This window comes from Bufo gargarizans, chromosome 1, assembly GCF_014858855.1.
Source record: "Bufo gargarizans isolate SCDJY-AF-19 chromosome 1, ASM1485885v1, whole genome shotgun sequence".
NCBI lineage: Eukaryota > Metazoa > Chordata > Amphibia > Anura > Bufonidae > Bufo > Bufo gargarizans.
In genome coordinates this window covers 755,750,410-755,763,032 of record NC_058080.1, presented here as the reverse complement: position 1 = coordinate 755,763,032, position 12,623 = coordinate 755,750,410, and the positions used below count along the sequence as shown (strand labels likewise).

At 46.3% G+C, this 12,623-nt stretch overlaps 1 protein-coding gene across 1 annotated transcript in view; it reads left to right on the top strand.

Annotated features, from left to right (window-relative positions):
- The window catches only part of OXCT1 (3-oxoacid CoA-transferase 1), a 34,292-nt gene extending 27,267 nt beyond the window's left edge, over nucleotides 1–7,025 (top strand). The window contains exons 14-17 of the mRNA XM_044276702.1: nucleotides 3,294–3,383; nucleotides 6,011–6,091; nucleotides 6,627–6,728; nucleotides 6,829–7,025. Coding sequence (XP_044132637.1) covers nucleotides 3,294–3,383; nucleotides 6,011–6,091; nucleotides 6,627–6,728; nucleotides 6,829–6,870 — 315 coding nt within the window. The 3' untranslated portion in view covers nucleotides 6,871–7,025. The remainder of the gene's footprint in view (nucleotides 1–3,293; nucleotides 3,384–6,010; nucleotides 6,092–6,626; nucleotides 6,729–6,828) is intronic.
- The last annotated feature ends 5,598 nt before the right edge of the window (nucleotides 7,026–12,623 follow it).

Below are 12,623 nucleotides of genomic sequence, written 5' to 3'. Positions count from 1 at the left end.
CTCTGCTGTGCGGTGTAGTATATACGATCTGTCGGCTCTGCTGTGCGGTGTAGTATATACGATCTGTCGGCTCTGCTGTGCGGTGTAGTATATACCAGTGTTTTCCCAACCAGTGTGCCTCCAGCTGTTGCTAAACTACAACTCCCAGTATGCCCACACAGCCAAAGGCTGTCCAGGCATGCTGGGAGTTGTAGTTTTGCAACAGCTGGAGGCACACTGGTTGGGAAACACTGGTATAGAGGATCTTTCGGCCCTCCTGCGCAGTGTAGTATACGGGTTCTGTCGGCTCTCCTGTGCGGTGTAGTATACAGGATCTGGCAATCTCTGTATATCGGGTCAGCAGCCCCAGTGCCGTCATTGGGTTTCTTACACCTGATATACCAACATGTGAACAGTTGGGTCTTTTGGGTGGAGGCCCCCTTTAATGCATGTGCACATGGTATAGTAACATCCCGACCTAGTGGCCCTGTGTTTGCTGCGTGGCTCGGGGTAGCCTGCTGCTGCTGCTGCTGCTGCTGCTCGGGAACGCTGTGTACACTGGGCTGTTCCAGTAAGTGGCATTTACGAGTCTCTACTCGGAGGAAATAATGACTCTGACATTTCCCGATCTGTAATATTTACGCCCAGCAATATTTGCAAAACGTGATAATCACAAACCCTTCTCTGCTGCTCCGGGGAGGCAGTAATTGCAGCACATCAGTTACCTGCACAAAGTGGATAATAACCTGCAGATATGAGTGTGCGGGTGCCGGGGTCACCTCATTACTGGATCAGGAAAACTCATCCGCTCCTTCAGAGACTGCGGGGCTTTGTCTTTGGGTTATTGCATTGATTGGGGCTGAGCTGTAATACTACACACAGCCTGTAGATGGGGGTGGCGCTGTTCCTGGCAGAGCAGCTCCAACTGTGGTGGACTTGGCAGAACCGTAATAAAGTTTTGCTTTTGATGCCTTAAAGGAGATGTCCATTTGTACACGGAGAACCTCTAGGACAGGCTTGCATGTAATTCTTTCTGGGGCAGAGATCATACATACAGGTGACTACATCTTAAAGGGGTTCTCCTGCCGATCTGATATTGATTACCTATTCTCCCACTCACTGCAGCTCGGCCTCTTCAGTTTGGCTGCTGTGGATAAAGACAGGCTCAGCAGGACATCTCGGCATGGAGGGCGGCTGTTCCAGTACAGTATAGGGCGGCACTTTAATTTCTAAAATGATACCGGCTTTTGCAGTTACTGCTTGACATTGAGCTGAAGACACAAAGTCTCTGCAGCGGTGTGAAGCTGAGCCGTGCATGTCTACATCGGACCACTCTGCTCTAGCAGAAGCAACACCCATCTGTAAAGACTGCAAAACTATTTGATCAAAAAAAATTAGCAGAATTCTTCTGCAGGTTTGAAGAGATGACCAGCTGGATAGATAGAACACATGACAAATTTATCAAGGTCTGGAGCCCTTGGAGAGATCTGACGTAGATGGATCCTAGCAGGAGTGTGTTGATGTCGTTGATGTCGTTTATACTCAGTGTGTGGCTGCCTGGTGGCACCCTCTCCCCCCCCCCCCCCCCTCCCGCCTTCTCCTCTACCTTTCTCTTTTCCTTTATCCTCTTCTTTTATTTATTTTCTTTACCTCTCTTTCTCTTCTTCTATTAAGTATTATAGTGATACTGTAAAGCACTTGAGACAGTTTAGAGGCGGCAAGAGGTGACTCTATTTTGCACTCATTTAATGATGACTAGTACTGCTGTACTAGAATGCTGGTATTTAGATGTATTGTTACCTCTCGTTCTCGTACTTGTATCATCCTAGTGCTTCTTTACGATGTGATTATACAATGAAAATTGATAAATAAAGAATATTTAAAAAAAAAAAATTAGCAGAATTCTGAATGCAGCTGTGGATGAGTGAGAAGACGTGCTCTGAATCTGCTTTCTAGATTTCTCCATGATTGACTGGTCACTGGAAGCTGGTTGCTACATCTGGTATCGCGTGGTTTGATGGAAGGGGGGGGGGCGGGCGGGCACAGTTGCATAGCAACAGAACAAAAAAAGCAAGACAGCAGAATAGTGAGTGCAGCTCTGGAGTATAATACAGGATGTAACTCAGGTTCAGTACAGGATAAGTAATGTATGTACACAGTGACTGCACCAGCAGAATAGTGAGTGCAGCTCAGAATCAGTAATGTATGTACAGTGTCTGCACTAGCAGACTAGGGAGTGCAGCTCTGGAGTATTCTCCCATAATAAATGCTGTGGTTTTGCAGATTCTTTCTGTATAACTGCAAAAATGGATCACATCTACAGTTTGAATTGTGATCTGTGGCATCTGTACGTTCTGAGAGTTGTAGTTAACTTTTTTGGAGTGCCACGATTTGGCAAGAAATATATAATGGTGCCGTAACGTCGCCATGTTAACACCCGCTGGACACTATAGAATAGGTCGCCTGCGCCTGTGTCCGGTCTTCTAGGCAGTTGTCATGCACAAACACCTGAACGTGGAGTTTATGGAATTGTCCTTCTGGTATTGTGCGGCATGACGTTGTGGATGTCTGCGGTATTTCTGATTTACTTCTCATCTCCTCTGATGCCGGAAGCAATTATTACACAGGGTGGCGGCATCGTCTCTCCTTATGGCTCCAGGATTACGCTCTGATTGACCTGTGGTCGTAGCGCAGCCTCCAGACTTGTTCAAGCATTAGGATCATTGCTGAGCGGGTAGGTTACATCTGTAGGTGACCCCCAGTATATTGTGGTCAGGACACGGGTCACCGTTACGCGTGGATCTCATTTCCTGTGGAGGATTTCTGCAGACTTCAGAAGAAGCTGTAAATCCCTTCCGACACTGCGTCTCCTCCGTGAAGGAGCGGCCTTCTAAATCCTCGGGCTCTGTTCACACTGGTCGATTCCCATAAAATGCAGACAGATACCGTTGACTTGTAGTGGAGGCCAGCGGGATTCTGCTGGGGATCTGGTCTTTTTTTTTTTTTTTTATATTAACGCTCCTACAAACTGCACCGTTTCCACCAAAAATCCCAGGAACCCCCCGCGGCCGAAACTGCAAAATGGCGCACAGTTAAGAGTGTACTTCAGTTTTTGATTAAAAAATAAAAATAAAAATGCAAGGTGTTTTTATAAAAAAAAAAACAAAACTTTTTTTTAAATAACATTGAGGCGCACTAGATTTCTGACATTCGAGTAACGGCAAACTGCAGCACTTTAGTGTAATACCGCAACGCAACTGCAGCATCGACTAGATCCATATGCGGGATGAATGACATTCTCTATTTACTTTCAGGGCAAGATGGTGAAGGGCATGGGCGGCGCCATGGATCTGGTTTCCAGCTCCGGAACAAAAGTAGTTGTGACTATGGAACATTCGGCCAAGGTAAGGTGGCGGTAAAGCAGGTGGGATATTTTGGGTTTAAGGTCATGGATGTGGAGGATTCTGTGTGTGCTCGGATCGTCAGGATGACCCCCGGCCTCCGCTCCGCAGAAGACCTATGACTTGAGTTATAAATATGGAGTGACATTGCTTGTCCTCTAGAGCCGCCTGTCATACCGCCATCTACTGGGGGCGGCTGGTGAGGCGGTAGTCTTCATGCTCCGATCCGGGTGTCCGCTCCTGATTGGAGTTTGAACAAATGTAAGGACGGACACTACCCAGTATGCCCCAAGTTCCCCGCACGCTAGAATGATCCCCAGCACATAGCTGCTAACAGTCCTGAATTTGCGGGATCGGTCCCTAGTTTGCAAACGGTCCCTGCACATTTGGGATGTCCTGTGGAGTTCTGGGGTCATATGCAATATTGGGAAATAGTGAGGTCCCTTTTTTTTTAAAGGGTTGTTCACCCCTGGGGGCCTTTTTTGGGGGGGGCAGACCCCACACCCTGGACATGGAGGGAATCGTACAGGCCGGATCCCCCCTCCACTTTAAGGGCCCTTAGTGCCTCCATATTTTATGACCAGGTCTGCACCACCCTCCCGTATGTGCTGTCTGTGGCTAGATGAGTATGTCCCCCGCACTGTGCTCACACCACTGACAGCAGGGATATGGCGGAGCGTTCCCTCGTTCATTCCCACTATTGGTCACATGGAGATGTCTGTAAAACTGGTGTCATCTCTGCAAAAAGCCGCCGTGCCCGCTATGTACCTCGCACTAGGAGTCCTCCATGATCAGTGACCGTGGTCAGTGCTGCTACTGCCAACATCCCTTCCCAGCATTGGAAATACACGGCCGTTCTCTTCTAGGAACAGCGCCACCACTGTCAGCAGGGGGGTGCGGTATTGCAGCTCAGTCCCATTGATTTCAGTGGAGCTGAGCCGCTGTACGGCTTGTGGACAGGGGTGGCCCATTTTATTTATTTATTTTTTCTGGGCCATGTCTTGTAAGGTCTGGAGTCTTAAGGGGGAATTGCGCCAATACATGTCTAAGGTGGCTCTGGTGTGAGCGCTCAGTCTGAACGTCCTCGTGAAGGCTTTTCTGGATTTAATGGATAGCGCTTAAATAGCTAAGTGACTGAGGGGGAGCCACGGCTGTTTCCTTGGTAACGGCTCATTTTCCGGATGCCTGTCTTGTGTCTCTGCTTGCTGTAATCTAGTTTAAGGCGGCATGTGACGGGAGCCGGGTGGAGCGGAGTCATTCAACCTGACTACAGTCCTCATCTTCTCTCGGCCTCCTCTATAGACCGCTGGCCCCCACCATTGGGGTATAAATTCTTTCCAGATATCTAGTCCTACGATTTTCCTATACTTTTTATTTTTTTTTTTTTCTTCAAGATCTCTGCTTGCGGTCATTTACTAGAAACCTTCCTTGCTCGCTGTCCCGGGCATGTGAAGGGCATGCAGGTGCACTGCTCTTTACAGGTCAATGATCAGAGCTGTGACCATCACAGGACCAGGTCCGATTATTCTCCCCTGAAAGTAAACCATCCTATTGGATGACGGCAAGCAGAGATCTTGAAAAATTGAGAAGGGTACATTTTTTTCAATGCTTTCTGTAACAATAGATCATTTTTAAAGATATCTGCTTGCTGCCATCATCCCCCTCAAAGTTAACGGTGATGGCTCAGTTGGTGACAGCAGGCAGAGATCTTGAATATATTGGAAACATATTTTTTGAATTATGGTGAGCAAAGATCCTGGAAAAAATGCAAAAAAAAAATTCCAACACTTTTTGCGTAAGTTGCTCAGTTGAAAGATCTCTGCTTGCTGTCATTCGGTTGAAAACTTTGTGTGCCACATGACCAGGACAGTGAGCAATAAAGATCTCTAGTGGATGACGGCAAGCAGAGCTCTTAAAATCCAATATACTTTTTGTTTTGTTTTTTATTTTTTTAAAAATTTTTGTAATGGAGAAACGGGTGCACAGCTTGTTACGTTTGCACCCGTGTCCCATTACGTGGCCAGGACAGAGTCTCATCCCCCTTAAAGTAAACTATGGAGGATTCTATTGAATGACAGCAAGCACAGGTTTTGAAAAGTGAGGAGTTTTTTTTTATACACCTGTGACGGGAGTGCTCATTGCATGAGGTACTTACCCGCTGCAGGGTTGTACATGTAGCATACAGCACCAGCCCTGTGTGATGTACTGTAATCTGCCCCTAGGTCCCCCCCCATGGACTCCAACGGAGCTGAGCTGCAGTACCAGATGCAACCCGCAGACGGGGGGGGGGGCGGTGCTGTTTTTCTAATCCTGGACAACCACTTCTAAAGGTGTGGTGCAGGATTAATAAAAAACCATGGAAGCTTGATTCACAAAACGGTGCCCCTCTTGTCCTCAGGCCGTGTCTGGTACTGCAGTGATGAGTAATGTTCAGCTGCAGTACCAGCCATAGACAGGTGTGGTGCTGTTTTTGGAAGCCAGTAGCCATGTTTTTGTTATCCAGGACGTCTCCTTTAATTGCCTGAGGGAGAAGACTGGATGCAGAATAATTTTCACATGTGTAGTATCTTTGTTTTCACCTTGTTGGTTTCCTGTCGTCATCGTGCGCTCCTGTGCTTTTTTTATTACAGGGGGGAACCCACAAAATTCTGGAACAGTGCAACTTACCGCTCACCGGTATGCAGTGCGTGGACCGGATCATTACAGAGAAGGTAATTCTGGTGCCCAGTGTCACATCCACAGGGTGTAGTCGGTGCCAGCGTGGAGGACACCGCGCTCTACTGCACCCAGTACAGATTAATGTCGCCGATGCCTCTTGCAGGAGCAGAACCTGGCAGAATAAAACTTCATATTCACCTTACTCCTGATGATTAAAACTGCAGCAAAGTTATGTTTATAGTGCTCTCCTCATCTGCTACCTAGTGCAGTCAGTAGTTTATTATAGTAAAAAATGCTGACAGACTCTGCTGTCTGTGGCCTTTGGGGATAAGAAGACTAGCTGTTTTCAGGTGGAGGTTTATTGCCTGCAGGGACGAAGGATTGGGCATAATGAAATTCAACATGCCCGGCCATTCTTTCCAGCCTTCGTAACTGAACCGATCGCAGCATGTGGTGAGGGATATGGCGGTGGCTTAATTTCGGTCCACTGCGGATGACTATGGATCGGGCCGCTGTATAATGGCGCTACTCTTCCTGTATGTAAATATGGATGCGTTTCTGATCAGATTTCGCTCCTGTGTGTCCTAGGCCGTCTTTGATGTGGACAGGGAGAAGGGGCTGACCCTGATAGAAGTGGCCGAAGGGCTCTCCGTAGACGATATAAAGAAGTGCACTGGCTGTGACTTTGCAGTGAGTAGTGGGCGTTACGGTGGCCATATTCCTATCTTCAATGTGTTTTATCCTCCAAAGCCTAAAATATGAATTGATGGATTTCACCCTTTATTTCCAGGTTTCTCCTGACCTGAAGCCTCTGCAGCAGATCAGCAACTGAAGGTTTTGTGAATATTTGTGGTGGTGGAGGAGCACCCTGTCCTACAGAGATGGATGTCTACCAACTAGGACCCGTTTACTGACAGTGGTGACTTGTTACATAGGGCTGGGGGAGAGATGGGGATTAATAAAAATAAATTGTAGTTTTGATTAACACTTGCAGTGCCTTGTGTTTTTGTTTGTGGTGTGTGTGTTTTTATTTTTTTATGAACTCTCTGGTAACATTAAAACCACTGATGGGTGAAATGAATCTGGTGACAGTGGCTCCTATGGATATGTCGGGCAGCAAATAACCAGTCCTTTTTTTTAAATTGATGTAAATGATATGGGCCAAATCGTGGTGTGGACACCACTGGGTCAGAACATATCCAGAATGGGGAGTTTCGGTATGTAGTGGTTAGTACCTACCAAAATTGGTCCAGGGAAGGACAATCTGGGGCGTTGTGCTATGCCTAAGGTTCTTTAATGTGTGGTGGGTGAAGGCTAGCCTGTCTGGTCCAGTCCCACAGAAGCTACTGGAGAGCAAGTTACTGACAGCGTTACTGCTGGCTATGTTAGCAAGGTGTCGGGACACACAGGGCATTGCTGTTTGCGGTCTATGGGGCTTCATAGTTGCAGGGTAACCATGCTGACCCCTACCCTTGGCTGAAAGTGTGTGATGGTCACATGAGCACCAGAACTGGACCTTGAAGCAATGGAACATGGTGGCCTGGTCTTGATGAATACCTTTTATGTAATGTGGGTGGCTGGGTGTGTGTGCTTCACTTACCTGGAGAAGAGATGGCACCAGGTGTTCTTTGGGAATACAAGCTGGTAGAGGCAGAGTCATGCTCTGGACAATGTTCTGCTAGAAACCTTGACATCATGTGGATGTGACCCATATCTAACCAGACTACCCTCCAGTGCCTAACTTCATGGCAGCATTGCCCCCTAATGGCAGTGCCCTTTTGTCAGCAGGATTATGCCCCAGATATACTGCAGAAATTGTCCAAGACATGAGGAACGTGACAAAAAAAGAGATGAAATCGACAGCTTGTACTTAAATTCCCAGATGTCAATCTGGTTGTCATCTGTGGGATGTGCTGGAAAAGATGGAGTCTACACCGAGCAACCTACAGCATGGATGCCCAATCTGTGGCACTCCCATCTGTTGCAAAACTACAAATCCCAGCATGCCTGGACAGCCTACAGTTAGGGCGTGCTAGGAGTTGTAGTTTTGCAACAGCTGGAGGGCCATAGGTTGAGCATCCCTGACCTACAGGATCTGATGCCACAGGACTCTTCAGATGTCTTGTGGAGTCCAGACCTCGATGGATCAGAGCAGGAGAAGGAACCTCCATAATCTTCTTCAGGAGGTTTTATTGTTGAGCTGTATGTGTACAAGTGAATACCTGATAATAGCAATGCCAAAAAGGCAACCGGATAGGCGTAATAAGCAATGGGACCAAAAGCTTAAGTAACAACCTAAGTAGATGTCATCTAAACCTTGAGAAGAAGAAGAAAATAAAGGAAAAACACAACTGTTTTTCTTTCTTTAACCTTTCTGGAAATTTCAGGAAAGAAGCCAAGCGAACATTCCATAAAACTAGTAAGTATATTCTCCATCCAAAATACCCCGGGAGGCGGCTGACATGACGAATGAGAAATCCATACTCATGGCTTTTCTGTGTCCTGATGACATTGCGCTCTCTTCTGAGGAGCTGTCAAGAAACTCATGTAAGATAATAATTTGAGGAATTGGAACCCCTCGGGCGCTTCCATCGCTGGTGACTGTTCTTCTTGCTTGGTTCTTATTGTCCTATAATTGATCTAGCAGTGATTTTAGAAGGGGGGGGGGGGGGTTCTGGGACTCGTGAACCCTGGCTTTGTGCTTGGGTTTGTTAATAATCTGTAGCCTTCTCCCTACGGGGCCCGCCGTGAACGCGCAGTTTGCGAATATTTGAAACGTCCCGGCCGATGTTCGTCTATCACTATCTATTTATCCAAAAGGTTAAAAGTAGCTGTTAATGACCACACTGAATGAAATGGTGGTCCTATGACCCATGTTCTCCCAAAAGTGCATGCTTAGCATGGAGACATACCACACCACAGCTATGGGGCCAGTGAATGGCCCTCACTGCTGGACTCTGCCCTCTGCTTCCTGACAAATTCACTGCATTTTCCTGTAGCCACCACTAGGAGGAGCTCGCTGTATAAAGATTTTATGGTTTTCAGTAAGTGCAATTTCTATGCACTGAGCTCCCTCTAGTGGTGGCTTAGCCAAACTGTTTTATTATGTCCAGGAATCATGGATCTGTATGGGGTGTGGGTTATCACCAGGCGACTGGCATAAATAAATGCATTGAGAAATATGGTATTCAGAATGATGCATGATAATTAGAAGCACACTTTTTTTTAGTTTTTTTAAATAGAAGCTGTCTAAAATGACCAATTCCTCACAAACTAGAAAAAAGAAAGGAAATTGGAAATCGCACAGGGCACCTTGGTAACTAACTGTGTATACCCCTGACTTGCATCCATCAAATATTTATGCTGATCCTTTGGATGTTTTCCCAGTGTCCCGTAGGGATCACTCTTCTACTGCAACTTGCTGACAATTGGACTGGGGCTGAATGCTGAGATACCCACTGATGGCTAGAACGAGGAGAGAGAAGAGCTGTGTTTAAATTACAGAACCAGTGTCAAGTGAATGTCCACTTTTTTTTTCTTTATCACAAAGTAGTTTAGGTTAAACTCTGCTGGCCCCTATAGGGAGCTCAGGAGATTACTGCATACAGATATATACAGCCACCACCAGAGGGAGCTCAGGAGATTACTACATACAGTTATATACAGCCACCACTAGAGGGAGCTCAGGAGATTACTGCATAGAGATATATACAGCCACCACTAGAGGGAGCTCAGGAGATTACTGCATAGAGATATATACAGCCACCACTAGAGGGAGCTCAGGAGATTACTGCATAGAGATATATACAGCCCCTACTAGAGGGAGCCATTTATAAGGCAAGAAATCCCACTTATTAAACCTGACGAGCACACCTGTGAAGTGAAAACCATTTCAGGTGACTACCTCTTGAAGCTCAGCAAGAGAATGCCAAGAGTGTGCAAAGCAGTAATCAAAGCAAAAGGTGGCTACTTTGAAGAACCTAGAACAGGGGTCAGCAACCTCCGCCACTCCAGCTGTTGTGAAACTACAATTCCCAGCATGCTCTATTCACTTCTATGAGAGTTTTGAGAAGAGCAAAGCAAGTGTGCATGCTGGGAGTTGTAGTTTCATAACAGCTGGAGTGCCGGAGGTTGCTGATCCCTGACCTAGAATATGACATATTTTCAGTTGTTTCACACTTTTTTGTTATGTATATAATTCCACGTGTTAATTCATAGTTTTGATGTCTTCAGTGTGAATCTACAATTTTCATAGTCATGAAAATAAAGAAAACTCTTTGAATGAGAAGGTGTGTCCAAACTTTTGGTCTGTACTGTATATACAGCCACCACTAGAGGGAGCTCAGGAGATTACTGCATACAGATATATACAGCCACCACTAGAGGGAGCTCAGGAGATTACTACATACAGATATATACAGCCACCACTAGAGGGAGCTCAGGAGATTACTGCATACAGATATATACAGCCACCACTAGGGAGAGCTCAGGGGATTACAGCATACAGCTATATACAGCCACCACTAGAGGGAGCTCAGGAGATTACTGCATACATATATATATATACAGCCACCACTAGGGAGAGCTCAGGAGATTACTGCATACAGATATATACAGCCACCACTAGGGAGAGCTCAGGAGATTGCTACATACAGATATATACAGCCACCACTAGAGGGAGCTCAGGAGATTACTGCATACATATATATACAGCCACCACTAGAGGGAGCTCAGGAGATTACTACATACAGATATATACAGCCACCACTAGAGGGAGCTCAGGAGATTACTGCATAGAGATATATACAGCCACCACTAGGGAGAGCTCAGGGGATTACAGCATACAGATATCTACAGCCACCACTAGAGGGAGCTCAGGGGATTACAGCATACAGATATATACAGCCACCACTAGGGAGAGCTCAGGAGATTACTGCATACAGATATATACAACCACCACTAGAGGGAGCTCAGGAGATTACTGCATAGAGATATATACAGCCACCACTAGGGAGAGCTCAGGAGATTACTGCATACAGATATATACAGCCACCACTAGAGGGAGCTCAGGAGATTACTGCATACAGATATATACAGCCACCACTAGAGGGAGCTCAGGAGATTACTGTATACAGATATATACAGTCACCACTAGAGGGAGCTCAGGAGATTACTGCATACAGATATATACAGCCACCACTAGAGGGAGCTCAGGAGATTACTGCATACAGATATATACAGCCACCACTAGAGGGAGCTCAGGGGATTACTAATACAGTTATATACAGCCACCATCAGTTAGAGCTCAGGAGTATAACACACACCAGCACCAACTCAGGGGGTTGTGGAGTTATACTGAGATCTCCCCCCTAGTGGTGGCCTCAGAAATACAGAATTTATCATTTGGGGGCTTTGACTGCTATCATAAATCAATCTGTTATAAAGTTTATTAATTTAAATTCTACTTCATTTATTCCTTTCTGCTTTTGACAAAAAGAGGCATAAAAAAGAGGATGTATCAAAACAACAAGTGTGAAGTAGACATGGAGGTGTTTGTTTCCCTCCTTTTATACGGCTCCTAGTGCCATAATGGGACAGGGATGATTATTGTGTCCTCCTCTGGGTGTAGGGGAGCTGAGTTTTATTTTCCTGATTTCATGACATGACTGTCTCATTGTATCAAAGAAATGGTCACAAATTCAGCTCTGCTACATTTGTGCAATGTAAAAAGCCTTTCGTTTGGATGCCTACTATTGGGGTGTCCATCGCAGTTATTGACCTGTGCACAGGGGGCGCTGTCTTGTGTAGATTTCCACTTGCAGTTTTCAGACTTTTTAAACTATTCTGAAGACCGGTCAATGTCGCGCGGTCACCTTCCCCTCCCCCGTCTTTTATTCCTAAGTGTGGAATCTATAGGACAAGGTGAGCTGTAAATAGAAGGCAGCAGGTGACCACAGGACGAGGAGCGGAGGCATTAAAATAAACCGCCTCGTGCCTCTATTTGCAGGGTAATGACGCCATTGTTCTTCTTTTAGATCCAGAGAACGTCTGTGGCGAGCGGAGGCTGCGGACATCGTCCGGGAGGCTGTGGGAACAGTGAGCTCCAGCCTTCTGAGGTGGGTGACCTCTGATAAATTAATATTGATGTTCAGAGGAATAAAATAAAAAAAATCAATCAATTCCAAATATAAAACATGTAGAAAAACGGTGAGGCGAACAGGTCTGCGCAGGGCGTGGCCTCCGTATATACCATGTACTGCATGGCTTCGTGTGAGTATATTGGGGAGTTACCAGCATGGCTCCTACAATAAGGCCTCATACCTATGACAGCGCCATGTGTGCGGAGCTTCCACAAGGTCCCACGTACTACTGCCATATGATGCCACAGTGTCCTGTAAGAGCGATGCACACTCGTCAACAAGCAGCATCCTGAAGATTTCCAGACGGAATGATTTAACGTGGCTGCCAGCATGCTGTCCTAGAACGTGAGCAGGACTGGTGGCCACCGCTTGTAGAGCTGACTAGGCGGGGTGAGGAGATGGGGCTTCACTACACTGCTCTTCAATAGATGGTAATGATGCAATC